Here is a 24,144-nt window from a genome sequence, read left to right on the forward strand (position 1 = left end):
CATCATCAGGAAGAAGGAGTTATACTGGCCTAACAGGATACCGGGAGATTTCCTGGTAGGCCACCTGGTGCTGGTCTTTTATTCCGGCCATCTAATCATACGTGTGGCAGTGGCCACCATAAAGTTGCATACATATGACACATATCATCTAACACTTTACACATACACTCATGCACACACTTTTACAACATACATATATGATTACACATACATACACACAATTCCACTCTAACACCATACACTTACATACACACACCACTCTAACAAGACTTACACATACAGCCCCTCCAACACCATACACTTATACATACATACACATAGCCACGCTAACACCCCTGCACTTACACATATAAGCATACATGCACATTTTCCATTACAAACATAACGGTTCTACTTTATTTCATAGCTAAAAATATCAGAAATATCCTTATCACTATCCATGTACCATGCCCCATCAAATTATCTAAGTTCTGTATAAAGGGACACACTGAGCATATAAAAATCAGACCTAAATATGAAATCGCAGAAACATACAGGGCTGGATTATCGCAAGCAATCAAATATCAAGCCTTTCACAGATTGCTATGGAAAAAATTGTTATATTTTTTCTCAGTTAATTTTGAGCCAATATATCTCTGTTTTTCCCATTCCAAGCTAAGCGAGAATTGTGATTGATCCCTAACACTGAATTTAGCCAATGCTGTGCAAATATTTGTGATGTTGATATACTTGAGTGATGATACATATATTCAATAACAAAGTTGTATACTTATTTTTTTTTCAACAGCATTTACCTGACATCCCGATTGTTTCTTTTTTTATCACTGACCCAACTCTATATATCATGGTTTGCTAGAAACATAGAAACAGAATATGCTCAGAGCTAAATTTTTATATACATTTTTATATAGTGCTTTCCAACATTTGGCATAAAGGGGAATGTTTTCATCTGAACAACTATAGATCATTAACAAAGGTACAGGATTCTAAATCTAATCTTTACGCTCGCATCTCAACAGAATCTGAATTGTTGCCTACTGAGATATGCTAAAGGATTCAATGACCCTCCTACTTATTTACAGTCTGCTCTACCGGTGACAGGATGAGTATCCAAAGAGGGAATAAATGCAATACCATCCACAATGAAGCCAATTAGTTCTGTTCTACCTTGGCATTCTGCAATCTATCTCATTTGTGTACAGCAACGATAAGTCATTCTAACTAGAAAAAATACATCCACTGCTTTATGTTGCTTTTCCATGCAGAAAAACATGCTTCTGTGTGACCACTATTTTTGCTACTATTACAACTATTTCTTATAGCATTATTTGTGTGTGATGCTAAAAACGCCACGTGTCCCCGCCTACTGATAATCTGAAATTAGTGAAAAGAATAAGAAACTGCCGTCCCTGGCAAAAGGACCACAAACCCACAAATCTCTCCTTCCCCAGCATCTGCTGAAACCTCGTCACATATGGCCAGAGAATAACATATTGACAGAGATATATCTGACAGTGATCCCCTGTTTTAGTTGTTCCTGTGTGATGACATCAATCTGTGGTGCCTGCTATCTCTTGCATGATGAGTGAGTGGCACTAGAAGTATCTGTGCCAGTGCAGACAGAGATCTCCTACCCATTTTTAACTAATCAACAGATGATAGCTTGATATGGTTAGAATTAGTGCATTACTTACCTTGTTATTTCCCACTGGGTATGAAAAGCATCCCAGTCATGGGAGATTTGAATAGAAGATAGCTAGAGGGAGCACATTCAACCAGCTTCTGGTTTAAGCTCCTTCTGAACTGAGAAAGACATCTAGCATGAGCCTAGTATGAACTTGTGCCATTATGTTCAGTAACATGAAATCACAATGTACCATAAGGAAATTGAAGGATTTTTTTCAACCAACTGCCCCAGCTTCTTGGCACTGTTCCAACTTTGCCTTGGTCATTTAATTGTTGCATTAATCAAACAGCCTTAAAAGTTACTTTTTACATGATTTTGGGGCCTGCTTATATGTTCAACAAGTAAGTCCCTTCAAGTAAATAACCTTTTTGATCCTGGTAGCAGAATTTCAGCTTTCATTGTTTAGTTATTAGGTAAAATGATGGAATCTACAAAATCCCTCTATAACATTTATGAATGAATTGCCATTGTATTAAATAAACTATTACACTCGTCAATATACACCAGGTGTATATTAGGTTCATTTGCCTATAGCTCAAGCCAAACTACAAATTAATTGTAAAATAGTTCTGAATATCAGCTTTTGTGACTGCCAAAGATACAGATTAATCCATTCCCTTTGTAAAAAGACCACTGATAATAAACACTATTTCAAATCAATTTCCCAATTAGCTGCAATTACACTGATTGATTTAAACCAGATCTTACATAACCTGTTCCCCATCCAGGTCTCTCGATACACATAAAGTATGGTGTAAGTATGGTGTTGAAATGGAAAAGGGCTACTATCATAGCTAATAAACTGGTAGGAGGGTATAAAATCGTAGCAGTGGCTGTGAAGGATAATATTCTTATTACTATCTATAATATCAAAGTATGTTGCAAAATACACTGAACTCCTGCAGGGAGGTGTTAGGTCTTCGTGGCTCAATGGGCAAGATGTTTTTCATACAAAATCTTACCTCCTTCTGTAAACGTAACCTTTGATGTCATAGGGTAAAACTACTGCGATATAGAGGTAAGAGTGCGCTTGCCACAGTCTTCCTTGGACATATATGCTATTCATACAGGAAACATTAACCACCTGCTTGAAAAGATTTTTGGTGCAGGCTGTTAAAATACCATTTATATCAAGATAATTTCATATTTAGTTTATTCACTCTAGATGATAATGCTATCCTCCTGCCAGCTGAATAAATTATGCTCAAGTCCAATGTTACCCTATATTTTTAATTAGCCAAGTTCCACTGAATCAATCGATGCTGTGAATAATAAACTTTTAGCACAGTTGTCGAGGCAATACACCAAAATTACAAATCAAAATGTCAATACCAATGTGCCTGACATCAAGGCGATAATCTACAATCTTAAATTAACAGGCGTTGAATGGAATAAATTATTGCTAAAAAAATGCATGCATATAAGGTGCACATTGTAAATAAAAAAAAACATTATTGGAGACATAGTTAACTAGTCAGTCACTCAAAACATAGCATCTTAATACAAGCCGGTCCGATCACATAGGCAAACTAGGCACCAGCCTGCAGCCCTGGTCTGATAAGGGGGTGCCACCATGTGGTGCTTAGCTAGGCAAGCAATACCATTTGTTATTTTCCATTAGTTCAACGAAAAAGAACCTTTGCATGTAATCTTTAAAACATTAATTTTATTGTGACAAAAGGATGAGTCTGAAGCATCTTTACATATTATTTAAGTATTTTCATTTTGCTTTAGGCGTATGGTCTAGAATTGCAGTCCTTTAAGAACTATCATGCCCCTGTAGCCATGTAACAAAAAAAGTAGCAACTTAGAACAGATCACATTGCTATATTGATATAATAAGTGGTAAACATCATCAAACGTCATGTTTTTTTCTATCTTTGTTTAGAAAGACAGACCACTTTTAATGTTTAGCACACAGACCTTCCAATTTACCTCTCCTTAATTGTAGAAATCCATAAAGTTATCTAGATTTATCGTGTTGGCTCAAGCTATTTCACTTTTCTCTGTTATTCACATCATGCTGCAGTAGTTTTTGTTATGTTTAATGTTACTGAGATTGCATGTGTGACAATAACCCCCCCCTTAAGCATTGAATTGAAGAACAGACAGCTACATAGCAAATTGTGAATATGAAGTGATTAACCCAGAACATTTATAGCAAATATATGTAATTTATTGGTGATAAACTGGTAAAAAAGTTACCCACGCAAAGGTTCCATATATATTAACTCTGGTGTAGAATGTGTGACAGAATTTCTATTTTATTTATATTTTGAGGAATTAGCTTTACTCATTAGGGAAAGTAACATCTTCACCTCTCCATGATGCAGGAAACAGAAATACAGTAGGTGGCCTATCTGCTAGGAAACAGGCATATAATATGAATTACCTGCCATTTATTGTTTTTATGAAGCACCTACTATTAGATTTATTCCTCTTTCCTTTTATAAACATAACACTGCCAGTTCCAACTCTAGGATGAACAGTTGTCAGAAGATACAAAGCTATAGGTTCTGTTTGATGCTTCTGACCTATGATGTCCTCTTGCTTAAGGATAAACTTTGATGTCATTTCAGCCAACCGAAAACTGAGCTCCCCTGGCTGCACTGTTCTACGCTCCAAAGAGAGGAGTAGATTGCCAAAACTTAGTATCTCCAAACAAAGCTAAGCTTTGACAGCAGCCTGGGAAAAAATAGTTGTATTTTTGTACATTTTCAGCAATAATATAGCTATTTTACTTGTTCAACGGCCACAGGTATAAGCAATCAGGGATTCCAGCTAAAATTAATAATGATATATTTTAAATATATATATATATATATATGCATTAAAAAGAATCAGAAAACTAGTGTCTCTAAATGTGCAGCAGAATACATAGAAGAAGCTACAAAATCTGGCCCTACAATCTGATACTTAGAGTCCCCTCTAGGTCAGGGGGCCCCCTAGCAACCTCTGCTACTATGCAAGAATAATGCCGCCTGCAGGGCCGGCCCAAGACATAGTGCCGCCTGGGGCTAAGTTTGAAATGCCGCCCCCCCCGCTCGTTATCTACTCTTCCTCTCCCTACCTTCTCATTATCTACCCCCCTCCCTCCCTATTATCTACCCTATCCCCCCTCCCCTTTTTTACTTCACTTACCTTCCACTCCAGCAGTCCTGCGGCGAGTCTCCCTGTTCTGCCGCGGTGCGTGCTGCTTCACTGCTGAGCGCCGGAAATGACGTCATATTCCGGCGTTCAGCATTACAAGCTGGCACCGAGACCGAGCTAGATGGCTCGCAGAGGAGAGAGAGAGATGGGCGCCTCTCTCTCCTCCGCTTAAAAAAAAAAAAGCGAAGTGCCGCCTGGAGCAATTGCCCCACTCTGCTCCGTGGCAGTCTGCTCTATCTGTCGGCTGTCATATCCTTCTCCACCTCCCTTACTCCTCTGTTTACAATGTATCAAGCAAATTGGAGTAACGGCCATTTGCTGTCACTTCAACTCAGTGTGTGGCACATCTACAGCCCAAACTGACACAGAGGTAGAGGGTTCTGGCCAGTTGATATGTAAGCATCACAAGGTGTAGGGAGATTATACCTTTCAGAATTTTCAACCATGATGGCATAGCATGAAATATATCGCCAGTAGATTCCATGGTGCTGTTACAACAGTATAGTAAAGTGGGTTGAAAAAGACTTCAGTCTATCAAGTTCAACCTTTCACACATACCCACTTCTAAACTTCTAAAGTTGATGCAAAAGAAGGCAAAAAAAACCCCTTTTTGATTGATTCCATAGTGGCAATCAGATTACTCCTTGGATCAACTTGCTAATACTACTGTCCTTTTAACAGTTGTAGCCCTTTATGTTATGCTTAACCAGAAAATCATCCAGACCTTTCTTAAAAATATCCACATAGATAGATAGATACACCATCCTTAGGCAGAGAATGACATATTCTTATTGTTCTTACTGTGAAGAACCCTTTCCCATGCTGATGCTAAAATATTATTTCCTCAAGTCTCAACTGATGACCCTGTGTCTTTTGTAGAGACTTTTGTAGTGTCTTTTGTAGAGACCTCGTGGTTAAGCTTCAGGTAGTGCGACGCCATCCATGATGCAATTCCAGAAAGACAGTCAGTGAGACAGGTTAGAAGAGAGGGTGAAAGGTGAAGAGAGGAAAAGTAGATTAGATTCATCACATGTACCACTGTTGGATCTGCTGGGAAAATCACCATCAGATCACTGTGCCCGCCGGGAAGATTACACTATTGTGGAAATAAGCAGCAAATGCAAGTATGTGAGAATCTCAAAAAAGCACCCTGCCTTATAATACGTAAATAAACTGAGTTGTTAAAAGTTATATTTTCACATATTCTGTTTCTAGGTTTATGATGATGAATCTAAATGTCTACAGAATACTGCACATGTCACAGGTTTGCTTTCATACCACGTTTGGCACTGCAAAAAGGGTATCCTAATATTCATGCTCAGTGCCATGCAAATATGGGCAGGTGCAGGCTGTAAAAAGCTAATATCATGGCTATGAACCTCTACTGGGAGAACAATAGGATGTAGTTGCTCTCATACAAAGTGTTTATTCCCTTATTATGTCACAGCGTCTCTAATAGAAATGTCCAGGGGACCATGGAAAACCAACTTGTTTGCATCACATATTTAATTCAATCAAAGTTAGAAGGGAAACAAATTTAAACAGTGGCCAGAAGGCAATCAAAAGACTCCTGTACTGGGACCTTAGACTGTGTTGTTGCAGTTTCAGATTCTAGAACAAAACAAAGATACTGGCTTCCTGCCAAACACTGCAGAGCTGTGTGCGTACGGTGTCTGATCATCCAAGAGACTGCAGAAACCTCAGTAATCCTAAAGAGCTTGTAATATAGATTGTAATTACTTGCAAATGGGTCACAACTAGGGACCACAGGTCTTTGTGGGAACAAAAAACACAATAAAGCCAAACCATATCCTATTGGTTTTGAATGTAGACTTACAAAAGGTGATTACAGAGATCTAGAATCACTCCGTTCTGGCCGGTTTTAAATTATTGACTGCCACGGATTAAATAGTATCACCGTGCAATTACATGGGAGTGGATTAACATTTTGTATCAAAAACGGTGCTAGCAAATGCAGAATGTAATACAGATTCACAGAAACCAACTGTTCTAAAAATATCAAGGGACTTTAATTTATACAAGCCCTTGTGACTAAACCAAACCTCATAAATAAATTAAACTTTTCTTCAAATACATTTTTTTTTTTAAAAATCTATAAAATTAAGCTCCCTTTCAGGATTCCAGGTTAGCGTGAGGGATAAGTAAGTTTCCACTTTCACTAGAAGATTCAATTAATTATTATAGTAAAGAATATTTTCAATATATATCAATACAGAACCCATGGCATTGCTTCACTGTACATTATAATGTAAGTTTGAGAAAAGACACACAGTTTGACTTTATGAGCGTGTATAAAATGTGCTAGGTGCAGATGTATGGACTATACAAGTGTGTTCCTCGTGGTAACTATCTATACACTAAAAATAATATATTAAAATTATATTTGCCCATTTTATGGTTATTAAATCCTTTTTTATGTCACAATGGTTGGATATGTAACTACTTAAGGATAGATAGCACCAATGAAATACATGATGCCATCTCGTAACATGACATTCATATATGTATACTATGCATATCTATGATGATCCTTTTCCAACCCAAGCATACTTACAATGAGGCTACATATACAAAGGTGATACAAAGTACAAAGTTTCAAAAGTAGCCTGAAATGTCCAAATCATGTTTTACACACAACCCCCTACGTGCCTTCAAAGAGGCCATATAATGAAGCAGCTACATTGGCACTGTAGAAAGCATGATATATAGGGGTGTCTGCTTCACTTTGCAATATACTTTACTACATTTCTTGAGATTACCACCCACAGGTTTACTTTATCTGATCTATGCTTTAATGATTAGCTAGTCTCAAAGGGCACAATACATCTCATTTTCATCATTACCTGATATAAGACAAGCAGGTTCTTCAGAAAGCAAATGAAATTTGATTTGCTTCATTGCTTATTTGATATAAAGAAACCCATATTCCCCTAGCTTTCTAATTAGACTTCAGTAAAACTAATTAGAGAAAACCCAATATACTCTGAAGTCCATAGCAATAGCTGACTACCCAAACAGTGGTATATGAACAGCTCAGGACCTTTATTAGCATAATTAATCACCAACAATCACGGCAAGTTAACTTTAACCCGTGATTTGTAACAAATCATATTCTAACATCTGACCAAACATGTGTGAATCCCAAAACAAGCCCCCTGAGATTAAAACACTGTGACACACCCCAGTCGGATCTGCCACCACAGCTGAATATCTCCGGTCTCGCCACATAACTCAGGTGGCCCGGGTTGACAGATCCCATTCTCACAGTCACTGAGACATGAGACATAAATCTAACTTGGCCTTCACTATTCCACCTTCTTCAATATCCAAACAGGGCTGTCACAGGTGGCAACAAAACCCACAGAAGTGTCCCCCACTTGGGGGGAACCGAGGTCCAACAATTCCTTTTGGAAGAAACCACCTTCTGCCCAGTAGGACAATGGGCAGGAGGTGCACTCCTCTAGGGCCCTGAACGCCATATACCCCTTCCACTAAAGCCTCCAGGGGTTTCTTTATAGGTGTCATTAAATACACACATTATTTCCACTGTTTAAAAAATAAACAAACATCAGAAAGGCTACAAGGTTCCTCATACCACCAGGATTATCAAGCATTGCTTTCACAACTTTTACAGGCCCAGTATTGGTTTCCAAGTTAGTTTGTCTACCATATGGTATTTTTTATTGCTTATTAATAAAACAATATTATTATAGAACTAATTAAATTTAATATAGAAGCAACACATTGTATATTGTTTCTAATTAAATTAATATATCCCTCTAATGTTACATATGTATAGGTCTTGTGTGTTCTGTAGTGCCTGTTATTTTCAACTCAGCCAAAATGCGTTGCATTTCCTACTGACTAAAGAGGAAAGCTGTTTGTATGTTATTCCCAAGAACAAAAAGTTAGTTGTGTGGTAAATATCCAAGATCAGTGAGAAACAGGTTAGGTCTATGATGTCTTTTAACACCCACCATGCTTCTGCTTTCTTGGGCTACATTAACTAATGAAGGTGCGCAGTTAAACCCTTTTACAGCTTTTGCTGGCTATGTTGAATACTGACTATTGGTGATTAACTTAGGAAGAAATAAAAAGGAAGCGAGGAAAAAAAAAGATGAAAATCAATATCTTAAGTCGATAGTCTCACATAGAGAATATTGGCTTATGCGACAAGGAAGCATATATCCAAGGAAGATTGCTTGTTCATCGGTAATGAAAGTCTGTTTTAATTAAAATACGACCAGGGCTTAATTGTCCATTTATGTCTTGTATTGTGATAAATTTCCATTGATCTCCAACTTAAATGGCTTTTTGGATATGGGTATATTGCAGATTAGCAGATCTTTAAATATCCAGTCTGCTAGTGTCTCTTATTCATTATCCCTCATCAAGATTAGATGCAGTGCATTTTTTAAATAGATATTATTGGAAAAAGTTATCATAAGTGTCCGATCATCTATCATTAATCAGTGGCTGAGAACTTAAGAGCAGAACGGATCATGGACAGAGTTGTGATGAAACTATGATACAATGGTTAAGAACCACTTTTAGCAAAGCATACAAATGACCAAAATTTTATGTTAACCATTTTATGCTAAAACTGAAAAAAAACACATTCCTAACTAATGTTTGTGTTTTGTGACAATGAAAATGCTTGCATAATAGCTAATGTGTCTCTCCAGCTAACTTCCAACAACCTTAAAACACATAATTCCAGAATTCCAAACTGAAGAAGTAAACAGAAAACTACACGGACTCACTCATAAATACAGTCCAAGGTAGCTGCGATGATATAAAAGCAAGAAGTTGAATATTTGAATAAACTCCAGTCCAGTTATTTGGAATTGAGTGCATGAAATACTTTGATGCATTATAGGAAACATCAGTTGGTACTTCAAGTTTTTCAGTAATTGGCATCAAGCAGTATGATGGCTGAGGACGGTATATTCTTTTCTAGTATAACATAATCAAGGTATCGTTTTATAGTACCTAGGGAAAGTTAACAATTGCAAACCCAGAACTTGTAGAGACTTGTATTACATTGTGCAAAATTCCAATTATAACCACTATAAAAAACTAAAAGGCCCACAAGGATTGTTATGTGCAGTTACAATTAACAGAGATAGGTATAAACCCCAAAGAAGTTGTACCTCTGCCTGCCATGGTAACTGATGTGGGTAACAACTCATGGGTGTCGTAGATATTTACTAAATTAAATATGGCACCTCATAAAATTAAACTCATGATAGGAGGTAAACAATATCTTTATCAAATGTGCCATTAAAATAACGTTTACAGCATGTGCTCATGGGGGCCACTAATGCCCCACTAAATAATGAAACATAAGCTTGAAGAGGTGTTGAAAACACTTGTAGAGTCAATTAAATTAATAATGATTGCATATGATTGAAGAATGACTGCATATTTAAGGCTTAAACAACTGACTGTTATAAAGCCCCACACTCTCAGAATTTGACCAGGGTTGGCATGACACGCATTGGAAAACTGGGCCCTACATCACCATCTTCTCCTTCTCCTAGCTTCAAGCATAAAAATGGCTGGATAACTAAATCATTTCCATTTATAAGGAATTAAGCTCTGTGAATTTCTGATTATATCAATTGAAATCCAGCCAGGGCCGGCCCTACAATGCAGCCGACTGGGGCAATTGCCCCAGGCGGCACTTTTGAAGGGGCGGCACTTTGCCGCCCCAAGCGCTTTATCGGGTTTTTTTTAAGCGGAGGAGAGGGAGGGACGGCGAGTGGTTTTCGCTTACCTGCTCGGCTCCTCTCTCTCTCCTCTGCGACGAGTCTCCCTGTTCGGTCTCGGTGCCGGCTTGTAATGCCGAGCGCCGGAAGTGACGTCAATTTCCGGTGCTCAGCATTACAAGCCGGCACCGTGGCAGAGCAAGGAGACTCGCCGCAGGACTGTTTAAAGGTAAGTACCTTTAAACAGGGGGGGTAGATAATGGCGTCGGCGAAGTTTAAAATGCTGCCCCCCCGGCGTCGGCGAGGGGGGGCGACATTTTAAACTTCGCCCCAGGCGGCATTAAATCTTGGGCCGGCCCTGAATCCAGCAATAGGTAAGTATAGGGTAATTAATCCAGTTCTGTTTATATCATAATTTTCAAAATCAGAAGCTTTAGTACTTCTAATGTCCAGCCCAATAATGTTTCAGTTCATAATAGGTTTAATAGTGACTATTATTACACATTGATTTTACAATTTCTTTTTCCTCGTTTATGTTTGTAGTATACTTGACACGTCTGCGCGCTGCAATGGTTTGCTCTTCCTATTTGTGTTATTTATTTACTTTGGAGAAATGTATTTTTATATGGTTTCAATAAACATGCCAAAATCAATAACGTATCAAGTAGGCCACTCGAAAAGTAAGCACATGGTCCCTGACCAGGAACAATGTATGTAAAGAGAACATTACATAGTGGACCAATAATTTAACCTGCACAAAGCTTCTGAAAATAGGTTATAGGTTTCCCTGTAAATTATGGTGAATTCAAAACTGCACTAATGACTACACTTGCAGGAGTATCACAGGCATAAAAAAATATTACTGTTGTTCCCACCATCACAATCTTTTCTTATCATGCCAGAATGAAGTTGGAAGATGTTGACCTTGTGACCACAATTTTTACTCCATTCTAAAAAAGAAAAAAAGCACTCCAGGGTGGATGAAGGTCATTTCTTCTTAGAATACAAGATTATTTTCATCAGGTACACCCCTCTCCCTACACGTCACCCCTTTGAATTAAACCTAAGATCTCTGATTTATAGACAACAGTCAATAGAAGACTAAACTTAGCCAATCAACCATAACTAAGGAGGTTTTGGACTGCTCGATAATGAACAAAATAGGACCATAATTCCACCTTTGACACATGACCTTGGTTAGACATTATTTTCCTTTTATTTCTCCTTGGATCCTATTGGCCTAATGCTGACTGGCATTGATAAGTTACTGCTTTAGGCTTATTTAAAATATTATAGGAACACAGTCTCATGATGCAGAAGAAGATGTTTAAATAAAATGAACAGAGGGAAAGGCGGGTGGGTTATATATACAGCTTAGGGTATAACAGAAAGGCAACAAAAGAGGGCTACCATTGGCTATTCGCTGCACTCAGGGCCGGCCCAAGACTTAATGCCGCCTGGGGCGAAGTTTAAAATACCCCCCCCACACACCGACGCCGGGGGGGGGCGGCATTTTAAACTTCGCCGACGCCATTATCTACCCTAACCCCCCCTGTTTAAAAGTACTTAACTTTAAACAGTCCTGCGGCGAGTCTCCCTGCTCTGCCACGGTGCCGGCTTGTAATGCTGAGCACCAGAAATTGACGTCACTTCCGGCGCTCGGCATTACAAACCGGCACCGAGACCGAACAGGGAGACTCGCCGCAGAGGAGAGAGAGAAGCGCCGAGCGGGTAAGCGAAAACCACTCGGCGCCCCTCTCTCTCTCCTCCGCTTAAAAAAAAAACCGCTAAAGCGCTTGGGGCGGCAAAGTGCCTCCCCTTCAAAAGTGCCGCCTGGGGCAATTGCCCCAGTCGGCTCCATTGTAGGGCCGGCCCTGGCTGCACTAACTATAAATCAGAGATCTTAGCTTTAATTCAAAAGGGTGATAATGTGTCAGTTGCATCCCTTTGTTCTGAACTAATTATTAATATCAAGAGTACTGTAATTGTTTACAAAGGGGTAATAATTCACCATGCTTCTTCTCCAATGATTTTACAGCATCAAATATAGATCATCACAACATGCACTAAAGTTGTATAAATGAAAAACAACATAAAATAATGAATACAGTAAAATGTATCTGTGGGTTGAAGATTCTTATAGAGAAAGGCCCTTGCAAACACAAATAATTTACTTATTTTAGCATTTTAAGTGGGATGTATGAAGAAAGTTAAGAAGTATCATAAGCCTGGCAGCCCCTGGTTGGAGAGGGCAGGTCTTGAAATTCAATGCAGCATGAAAATATCTAAGAACTATATATATACTTAAGTAATGTGTAGATAGGATCATAAGTAAACAAAAATATATAAAGTTATAGTAAACAAAAAGTTAGCTACAACCTCCGTCAGAATATTTCAATAATCCTTAACCATTGTGTAATCTTTCCAAAACGCTGTGGTGGTTGTTATTACCTCAAGGACCGGGAGATACAATTACGTGTTGACATCAACCCCAATAAATGTCACTATTTATTATTAGAAGAAATTCAGACACCGACCAGAACAGACATTTTATGTAGAGAAATGTTTCCAGAAAAAAAGAGCCCCAAGCTGTATAATTGCCCTTGGAAGTTGGCTTTTCAGAACATTGGACAGTAGCCAGTATCTTCCCAAATGCAAGTGACTTCCACGCAAACCTTCACTCTGCTTGTTCTTTGTGTGCCTTAGAAAACATTGCCAACAAATTAAATACATGTTCAATTACATTCATCTATGCAAATTGCCTTGGCCCAGAGACATATATTTCACATTACAGAACAAACTCTTTCTGAAGCTGATAATTTGATGAAAACTGTATTTAAAATAGTGCAAACACTGATTTTATAAAGTCTTTCGGTGGGAAAGAGAGTCTCTTGGGAGGAAATCTACATTTTTGCTTCAAGGAGTCTGACAATGTTTATTCTCTTCACGTATTAGGTTTAAAACCTATAGGGAAAAAAAGGCAGTACTGTAAAATGACTGCGCAGTTACAACCATTTTTCAAAAGAGAGACCGAGCAATTAAGCATCATGAAAAAAAGGAAACTTAGGGGCAATGTTATTTTCTTTCCAGAATGGTTGGTTGGTGAACATATGTAGCTAATATTTCGTTGTTAAGCAAGCATATTTCAGAGCAAGTCATTAAACAACTACAATCTTATTATGGTATCTTCTACAAACCATTGAGCCTGGCCCTACCTCATAAGCAAACCAGGCGCTGCTTTAGATGCTGAACTGGTAGGGGGATCCGCCATGACAAGTGCATGCAATACGGGGGCCCCTGGAGACATGATTTATCTAGGGTAATAGAAAAGGTGATATAACATTATCTTGCCAGGCTGAAAACCTGGTTAATTTTAGGAATAACATGCTTCCTCTTTTAACTTGACAAAGGTTGCCTTTGAACAACACCAACACATAGAGATAAATGCCCACCAACATCCATTAGACCTTATTGCACACAGGTGATCACTAAGGTCCTATATGTGTGTTTTTAAGCTTTAAAAGCTGTTCAATGTGGAGAAGACCAGCCGTGGATAGCAAAGTAGCACAAGATGCAGGTAGCATTACATAAAACTAAGATTACTTTAAACTACTTTTGACATTACTGTAGTCCCTTGCACACTAATGTCTGTCACTGTCCTCATAGTGCGCATTACAACCTGCAACGTTTACTCCTGTAAATGGACTGGGTCATCAACAGACATGCCCACTGAAATTAACATGGATGGTAACGGCATCCTTGAAACAAATATGTTCACAGTTCTATGGCAAGTCACAGCCTAAACCACACCGGCATTCTAAATGTATCATCACATTAATCCAAATGGCAAGTTCCCTGTAATTACTCTTAAGGTTAATCAGAGAAACCATTCACGACTCTACAACAAAAGATGCTCCTGTTTGCACTAGAGCGCTGATTACAGCCACTCTGAGACAATACAGGTTTCTATTATTGTCACCTTCAACTTATGTCTGATACAAAAAGACATCATTATGGATACCGGAAAATGTTTTACATTGTATAACAATAAACCCACAAACTGGCCTTTAGCTGTTCAGTGACTCCACAGACTCCACACAAAGTCTATAAACATTAATTGCTTAGACATATTTTATTGCAGCAATCAAAAACACTAAATTGTTATTTACTACTACTTCAGTTGCAGTCTTTTTTTTCTATTTTGCTGTAATCTGTGATCAGAGGTTTTGTGACTACAGTCCTTAACATCCACAGTTATAGTTACTTAGAAGACAAAAGGGACTCACTACAGTTCAGCAAAAAACAAAGCTTAAATGTGACCATCCCTCTGTGTGATGACTGGAGAAAATCTGTTTTCTAAAACAAGTACAGAACAATGCATTTCAAGGAGATTTACTGTACTGCTTATGTAAATTGAAGAGCTGTGTAGAGAAAATGAGCGTGTAAATTACAAGAAAAAACCCACTAGCAATCCGCAAATAGCACTGCAAAAAGGTTGTTTAAATCCAAAAATACGTTGACCTTCTACAAACATGACACTAGCAGGCAGATGCAATTTACGGGAATGACAGGTTTGTAAAAATATGTTTTTTAAAGGACAAAAATGTACAGATTCAAAATTATTCACTTGATCTGATTAGAATCTTCCTAGAAACGTGTTTTTTTTTTAAAACAGTAATCCTTCACAGAGCAGCCGATCCACACCTACATGGCACGGCTTGGGGTGTTTAGTAAGCTAAGTCACGATCCCGGGAGTTCATTAACACAGAGAAGAAACTTACTAGAAGGTCAGTGCTACACACAATATTTCTGGGCAGAAATCACTCAGAATGTTTGTACCCGTAGGAGATAAATGTCAGGAAAAAGTAAGTAAGACCACGACATGGGTCCTCAGGGAAAACTCCTTTAATCATAGCCAGACAATTTACCAGTTTATGGACTGGACTTTTTTTTACTGTTTTTTCTTCTTATCTTAAAAAATATCAATTGAAGTCTTTAGTGGACGTACACTAATACATGATATTAATAAAAGTTAGAAATTCATTTTTGACTTGTATTAAAATATGCCACCTTAAATAGCTTCTTTACAAACACGAGTTAAAGGAATCGATTGCATTGCCTTGTGGGGGTGGGGGGCAAATAATAATTGATAAAAAGTGCAGAAATTGTCATTATATTAGGTTGTCAACAGTAACAAAAATTCCAGAAATGCCCGGTTTACTAAAATCATCATAAATATTATGTTCCAAGTTAAACGGTTTCCATCTATATAAAGCTCAAGTAAATAGTAATTGTGAGAAGGTCACCAAGGCATCAACAATTTGGGAGAGATAGGTTCAAGATGATATTTTCTACTAAGATTAGATCTACTAAAAAGCGAAAAAAATAATGTATCGGTACCATTTTTTTTTAGTCTCTTGCTTGCCATACTATGCAAATAATGTGTTTCAAGAGATTGTCACTGCCTAGTTCCAGGTGATCCAAGTGGAGACAGATGGTCATTCTGTACTTTCTAAGTCACGCTGACATTACTCAATAATAATAAGCTCTCTAAAACGGTCTCACTGACTGTATTGGAAAAGTAGTCTCTGTGTCCACCCTCTAACCATCCGTAGAAGACAAAAGGCTTTGTATTTGTCTTGCAGCCAATCATGCATCACTGATTTTTTTTCTTTCTTTTCTGATTCTGGCTAAGAATTTTGAAAAGAATAGAAAAAGACGAAATCAAAGACGGAGTCTGCTTTATACAGCATGAAAGTCGAGCAAGCAACACGGTTAAAGAAAAGAGAGAATGAGATTCTATCTTACTCTCTGTAGACATCTTGAGTTACCTGAGATCTATTAGCTATAATTCAGAAGACTTCCACTAAGAAAGGTAAATCCAGGGTCAATCAATTAGACTGTGCCTTGGTGAATAGATTATATTGCCTACTACCACCAGACAGGGCTGCTATTCTGTAGACTGGGCGTAAGGCCAAGAGAAAAGTTGGAATTCAGAATGAAAAGTTGAAGAGAAGAATTCAGAATGAAATATTTAAAAAACAAAAATGGTATATATTAGTTTAAATAGTAAATGGCTAGCAGTTATGTTACAAAGAGAAAAGGACATGGGCTTAAAGGAGGATTTTGGGTTCCTAAGTTTCCCATTTTAAACACGGCTGAAACATGGTAAGGATAAAACATAGTTACAGTGGAGTAAATAGACATAGTATAGCCGTATAACAGACAAAATGTGATTACACAACAACAATGCATACAATTAATATTAAACATTGCGCAATATCTGTAAGATAAAAATTAGACAATGTCTCAAATTCACCATAACCTAGCGACAACCAATTCCTTTCTATCAGGGAATCCGATTATATTAACAGCATGTGCAAATTAAATACCTTTAGCCGCATCTCCTATTTATAGCATCAAGGCTAATCTCAGTATGCCATCGTGCCACTAATCAAGTGCTAAAACACAGCGAATTAAAAGAGTTAAAAAAAACTAGCAATATGCTTCACTTGAGCTATTGTTATTAATCGCTTTCTCACACTGCATTACAATACTATCCATTAGTTTAAATAGCTATCCAGGGAGTCTTCAGCAAACACTAAAATGTACAGCATGTTCTGCAGCAGAGATTATAGTAACCGAGCGCTACCTCTTTAATTCAGTGTATCTATATTAAATTCTGCCAGCGTCATCTATTAATAAGCATGGCATGGCCCCCATAAAGCACTTTTTTTATTTTAGACATTTCTGAAGGTGCGTGTTAAATAGCTAACGTTTATGTTTTCCAGTAAAAAAGAACTACTGAGTACTACACATTTTTACTTCGATTTTGCTATTCTGGGTTAGGCAACCAAAAGGCTTCCGCTGCACTGAGCTACATTTCCTAAAGCTGGCTATAATATACCTGCTAACTTCTGCTCTACCTGGGCTGAGCTTAGGAGATAAAATGTCACCGAAACTGGTAGCGCTACCGTGCATGCGGAACATTCCTAGACAGCGCAGAATGAAATCGGGAGAACAGGACTGCAATTCCACTGTCCCACCTAGGTCTACCTTTGTCTGGCAAAATCGGGACTGTCCTGCGCAAAGCAAGATAGTTGGGAGGCAAGCTATAGAAAACAACTGCTTGAATTATGAGCACTTAATCACCTTTTTTTGTTTTGTGTTCTTTTTCATTTTTTATAAAGCACATTTATGTATAAGCCATAAAACACTGACATTTCTAGAGGGATCATGAGTATTACAAAAACATTTATGATTGTTGGCATTTCTAAAGTCACATGAGAAGCAGCTCGAGAAAGACCCAAGAACCTTCTTGGTCCTGCTTCTGCAGGCTATCTGAGAGTCTCAAACAAGTCCTTTTTGTTGACCATGGTAAATTACATCAGAAAAGTAACCCGATATCAACCCCAGGGCCAGATTTCAGATATGGGCACCTGTGGAACAAGTGAGAACAGCCTAAACATTTCCCATTCAATCCATGTGTTTTAGCCCCAACTTATATATCTAATGTAACCTCTCATATAAGTTAAATAACTTTTTTTTAGAGGGCTTGGAAAAAGCGATCTTTTCCTGTTTTAGGGCTGTGACTTTGTATTGAGGAGGGGATCTACAGGGGAAGCTTTTTTCCCTGACCCCGCCCCCTTTGGTGCCCAACCTAACTGCTCACATGGCAAGCACTGCCATCTCACTAAGCCACTCCTATCAAAGAAGGAGGGCTCCATGTTGACTGATCTGGGAAGATCGCAGATATGGGAGAAACTGTATATATGTAGGGGTGGGGCTATCCTTAAGTAGGGGTTGGGCTATCCCCAGACAGCCTTAAATGGAGGTAGACAGAATGTGGGGAGTAGATAGAATGTGGGTGGGATGTAGACAGAATGTGGGTGGGGAGTAGATAGAATGTGGGTGGGATGTAGACAGAATGTGGGTGGGGAGTAGATAGAATATGGGTGGGATGTAGACAGAATGTGGGTGGGGAGTAGATAGAATGTGGGTGGGATGTAGACAGAATGTGGGTGGGGAGTAGATAGAATGTGGGTGGGATGTAGACAGAATGTGGGTGGGGAGTGGCCATAGTTATGACCACGGCCACATGCTGCTGCCTTGCTTCAAGAAAAAATAAACTGACCTGGTCAAACTAAAAGAGCTATGCTTATGTTGCTTGGCATTATCCATGTGTTATGTTGAAATGAAGAAAATATATATTATTTAATCTACACAGTGATTCACAAAGTACAGTATATGACTAGAAACAAACTGATACATATAGAAAATAATGTGTTCAAGCTCACAATCAAAATAACTGTTTTGATTATGTAGCTATTACAATTATATTCATTTTTATAACTGAATAAAAACATTGAGTTTGGCACACTGCATATCACTGCCATCATTTTCCTATAACACATTTTATTAACTATTTAACTTACCCCATATGACTTTCTCCCATTTAGTAGAAGGTGCTTCACAAATCAGTTATGTATACAATGATACTGATTGGCTATTTGTTTAAATCATGATAAGCTTCTTGACAGGTAATGCAGAACGTGACCCATTCTTTGACAAATACATTACATATTTGATTTGTGCTTTAGATGTGTAAGGCATGTCACTCTTGTCTTGTGATTACAGTCCCCCAATTCTATTTAAACACCATTTGCTCATTATAAACACTATTGATTGCTTCTTTTCTATGGCAGTCTGGGCCTCGTCTCAATTATCCAGATCCTTCACAACCTTTGTGGTCAGGTTCAATGATAAAGCTCTGTCCTTGTCTCTGTCCTTGTGCTGCCAGGAGTTTGAGTCCTAGGCATCCAGTCCATGCCAGCTAAAGTTTAGACCTGGCAGTCTCCTTTCAATCCCAAGAGAATCCGACAGCGGCCAAGCTCAACGATTCCATTTCACACCATCTAAATCATTTATCAGAGTGGCTGCATGGCCATGATTCACAGCAGCTTTTAATGACCAGAAGAATAGGCCTCGGTTTGGTAAACGATTCTTAATCATTTACTATTTTACATGCAGAACAGCATTTAACTCTTTAAGGGCTCTGCAGGCAATGGTTTTCTTGGGCACAATAATTTAACCTCTTAAGGACAACGGGTTGTCCTTAAACCCATAAATGACAATGCACTGTAAGCCTGTATGGGCTTTGTCGTGAAGGGGTTACATGTAGGTCAAATTGACTGTATGTTATCCCATCAAGGTAAATGGTATAACCAGCCTATTAACTATGTTTACTTGAACCTAATGATGATATACGCTTTCCTTTTATGTTTTTGGAACAGTGATTTAGAAAAGCTACAGTGATACATACAACCAATATTCAAAACATAAAGCCATAGTTATGAAAGTGAGAAGTTGCCTAAATCTATTACATGCAAGTGACATTTTTATCACTAATAATAAAAAACAATTATGTTCTCTATGAAAAAGGACAGTTACTGTTAATAAATTAACCCCTTAAAAGCCTTACATCCTAAAAGTGTTCCAAACAACCACTATGACATAATAGCACATTTCAGTGATTGTTTATCAGCAGGCTATCCTTAAGGTCAAAAAATACGGTTTAAACACTAAAGTAATACAAATAGAAAAGTGTAACATAAGTGTCCAAAGACTTCATAACCCTTCGCTATGAAACAAGCTTTTATATTTTGCAATAAGGGTTTATATTTTAGTTAATCCATTTTAGCTAAAAAATATTACAATATACATATGAATATGTTTAAATGAACTAACACAGGAAAATTATGGTTAAAAGGGCAAATGAGCTCTTGTCTTAAGGTGCGATGTCCCATTGTGGTTCCATACCCACTAGCAGATGTATTTCATAGCAATGTCAGTATTTTTCTTTCTTTATTTTAGTCAAGCACGCAAAGCTGCCGCGCAACAAAAATGGAAACATTACAGAATGGCTACTGATGAATATAAGTTCTTGTTCTGCACATGCCTAGTAAAAGTTAGCATGTTTTAATATTGGAATAGGTGGTATGTTATGCAAATATGAACGTTTCATATGGAACTACATAGTAAGAAACAGGTGCCCCTCTGCTTCCGCTCCGTTCACCATTAGAAATAATATTATTGTTAAAACCATTATTGCTCTTGATATGTAATGTCACTTTACGATTTATCGGACATCTTAGAAGTAAGGTTAACATATCTTTAATCTTTCCAAAGAACATTTCAAAATATGGGAATAAAAAAGCTAAAGGCAGTCCCATTGTGCTCCTTTTTTAAACTATAATTCACCATCAGCGAATCAATAGCCTTTTGCAGTTCTCTTTTATTAGAGTCAAGTTTCACAATGTACAGCTAGGACAAGAGTGAGGATCGAGGAAATCAATTAGAGCTCCTTGGCAGTGTGCCTTAACACAGAGAACCTGGTATCAGAATTCAAACCATAGCAGCACTGCCATCACCAGAAATCCCTCTAGGATGATTATTATTTGCTTTGCACTAAAATGCATTATACGTGAAAATGTGTCAATGTGCATATCAGAGCAGGCGATGTTACATAAATACAAGTGATGACAGAAAACCAATTGAGGGTCAGAGGTTTAGATGTAATGTAAGCAGGTTTTACTTTATTGAGAGGGTGGTAGATAAATGGAACAGCCCCCCATTACAAGTGGTAGAGGCAAATACAGTATGGGAATTTGAATGTGCATTGGATAGACATAAAGCCATACTGAATCTAAAAAGGATGAGTAGACATGAAGCCATACTGAATCTAAAAAGGTTGAGGACTGATTAAGACCTGAGTCTTATATCAGGAAAAATGGGCAATGTTTCTATGTTAATTGTTCCAGCTAGTCTGTATTTGTAACTGCATTTGTCATATTCATTCATTAGCATGGCTTTATGCACACACCAAGTATGGGTCAGACTGAATGCCTAATAACATAAGTGTGGCCAACAGCTGGGTATGACAAGCCACGCCTTTCTTATGCTCAGGTAGAGTGTGGTTGGGCATATCCAGCTGGTGACCACATACTACACCACTGATCTGCCAATGGAACTGGATGAGTATGGTGCACTGTTGGCCAGCAGACCATCAGGAATTTGCCACATGGCCAGTCGAGGCCTGCCCTATGCTTTCTTGAATCCCTTTACCTTACTTGCTATACTACTTTTACTAGACGGTACATTTTCTGTAAAGTACAATTTTTTCACATTACCCCTCAGTTGTCCATACTCTAACTTTAAATCATGACCAATCGTTCTGGTACTCATGTGTTTTTATTTAATCTCTAGATAACATTCTTGTTTAACATTTCACCATTAAAAGCATTTCAATTTTATTTCCAGAATTTGTAGTATCAAAAATTCAAAGTGTTGTCCTACAGATTCCAGTCATATAGTAGGAAATGATATATTGTTCTTCTTCCAATGCCATGTTCTTGTGTTATAAAACATGGACTTTATGAGTCTTTAATTGGCCTTCTCCTCTGGCATTTAAATGCTAATTATAATTACATTTTCCCATGTTGGAGCCTAATAACTCTGGCACCCAGCCTTTATTTCATACAAAGCTTTCCTACAGGTAAAGTATGTGAAATATAAAGCATTTGAATTTGGATTAATATTGCTATTTATCCATGTCAGATTTCATGTCACCAATCAAGATATTCTGCATAACAGATGCCTACAAATGCCTTTGTTCTTACATAAAATGTTAGCTTAATGTCAAAGCCCATTATACAAAGGATGACTCAAGGGACAGTGTTTTGTGCTGTAAATGATCACACTCTGAAAAAGGTGCCACGAGAGGACCCATTTTGAGTCTACTTGATTATTATTTAAATATTACTTATATTTAAGTATATTGTGAGGTATCTTTCTCCATGGAATACATTGTATTCCCATTTTGTAAGATATCATCAGATTTTAAAATAAGATGGGCATGTGTAGTACTTCATATGATTGACATGGTATTATCTTCTCCGAATGCACAACCAAGTTTGGTCTATTAAGAAAATGATAATTGCTAACGTACTATTGATTGCAAGCAACCCTTCTTCAGGATTCCTTACATGTCCTAATTTTCATTGATCACCATTATTTATTTGTGAAATTAATGTAATATCCATTTCAATCACATTTTTTATCGGATTTCCTTTTCCATAGCAAAAGTTACTGATTGCAAACTGAGTTGAGCTCTGTAGCTTTGCACAGGTCTAATAGGCTCAATGAGCTGGATTTCAGTGATGGAGAGAAATTTATGAGTAAGTGATTGAATAGTAATCATCTCATAGATTGTAATAGACAGAAAGGAAATAAAACAGTAATACAGTTCATCACAGTTAATGGACCTGGGTCAATGTATGTCTCCTTTTAATGTAATTCTGTTAATGGGAATGTTATTCAAGTACTTTTCATAGGTTTATCTCCAGCAATAAATGTAGCCCAATACAATAGAATACTGTTTTCATACCTATTTGATCAATATTGTATGCCAGCAAATTGCAAGCCATCTTGAATAGAGACACCATAGACATAAACATGAATTGAACTTACATGTTGTGTAGAACACACCATCCACAGTGTGGATCTCCAGAGTCCAGGCATTCCTTGCAAGTACTGTACTGTCCACATGATTCAACCGGCACCCTGGTAAGCTGTGTAGAATAAAGAGGAAGCATGATGTTCAGTATAGTACATGGATCAACTATAGAACATTCCATGACAAGGTCGAAAAAATAAAATGTAGTATAAAATGTAGGGATTCTGGGTAGGCGCATGCAAATAAGGTTAACAATGATCACCTTTTGCCTCTATATCCACTTTATACATGGATCCCTAGAAAGTAACAAGACAGCGGGCAATTACTTTCAAGGGATCCATGTATAAAGTGGATATAGAGGCAAAAGGTGATCAATGTTAACCTTATTTGCATGCGCCTACCCAGAATCCCTTGTGGTTGTGGCAGCACCATGATATTTCTGAGGTAAAAACAAGCCTTCTGGCTTGTCTGGTGTCTGTAGATCAGTGTTTAATAATACTTCTACTACCCCCTTAATTTTAAGTGGAAGGGTTTTCCATCACCTTTACCCACCATAACTTTTGTTATTGGTATTACTTGGTTATGCAAATAGCTCTCAATAGGTCATGAATTCAGTTCCAACCACAGCCCTTAGAATAAAGGTGTCTTTCTGTTCATGTAAAATGTTTGGAGGTATGTAAGGCCATCGAACAAAGCTACCAAACAGAGCTTATCGAAGAGACTAACATGCTACCGCATTGCAAAGTCTTAATGAGAGTAGAGACCTCTAATTAAAAAATACATACATACCACTATGGTTGGGTCTCATATATAATCAGAATGCCTCTGGACAAACTCCCAAGACATGTCTTTTGTAATGCATAATTAAGTAGGTTAGATTAAATGTTTTTTTTTTTTTTTACATTCAAACCATGGCTAGTTAAATAAACTCATCCGTTTCTCATTCTCAACTGTTAACAATATAAATACATTTTGTGTTCAGTTGCCTGATGTATGTGACAATATAAATATTATTCTTCTAGGCAGTGACTTTCTGCAACATTATTGATCACTTGCAGTCT

The 24,144-nt window shown here is 37.8% G+C and overlaps 1 protein-coding gene across 1 annotated transcript in view; it reads right to left on the bottom strand.

The window, feature by feature from the left end:
- PLXNA4 (plexin A4) overlaps nucleotides 1-24,144 on the bottom strand; it is a 313,936-nt gene that overhangs the window by 95,841 nt on the left and 193,951 nt on the right. Inside the window, exon 5 of the mRNA XM_053462914.1 lies at nucleotides 23,098-23,198. Coding sequence (XP_053318889.1) covers nucleotides 23,098-23,198 — 101 coding nt within the window. The remainder of the gene's footprint in view (nucleotides 1-23,097; nucleotides 23,199-24,144) is intronic.

The sequence above is a fragment of the Spea bombifrons genome, chromosome 4 (assembly GCF_027358695.1).
Source record: "Spea bombifrons isolate aSpeBom1 chromosome 4, aSpeBom1.2.pri, whole genome shotgun sequence".
NCBI classification, from domain to species: Eukaryota; Metazoa; Chordata; class Amphibia; order Anura; family Pelobatidae; genus Spea; species Spea bombifrons.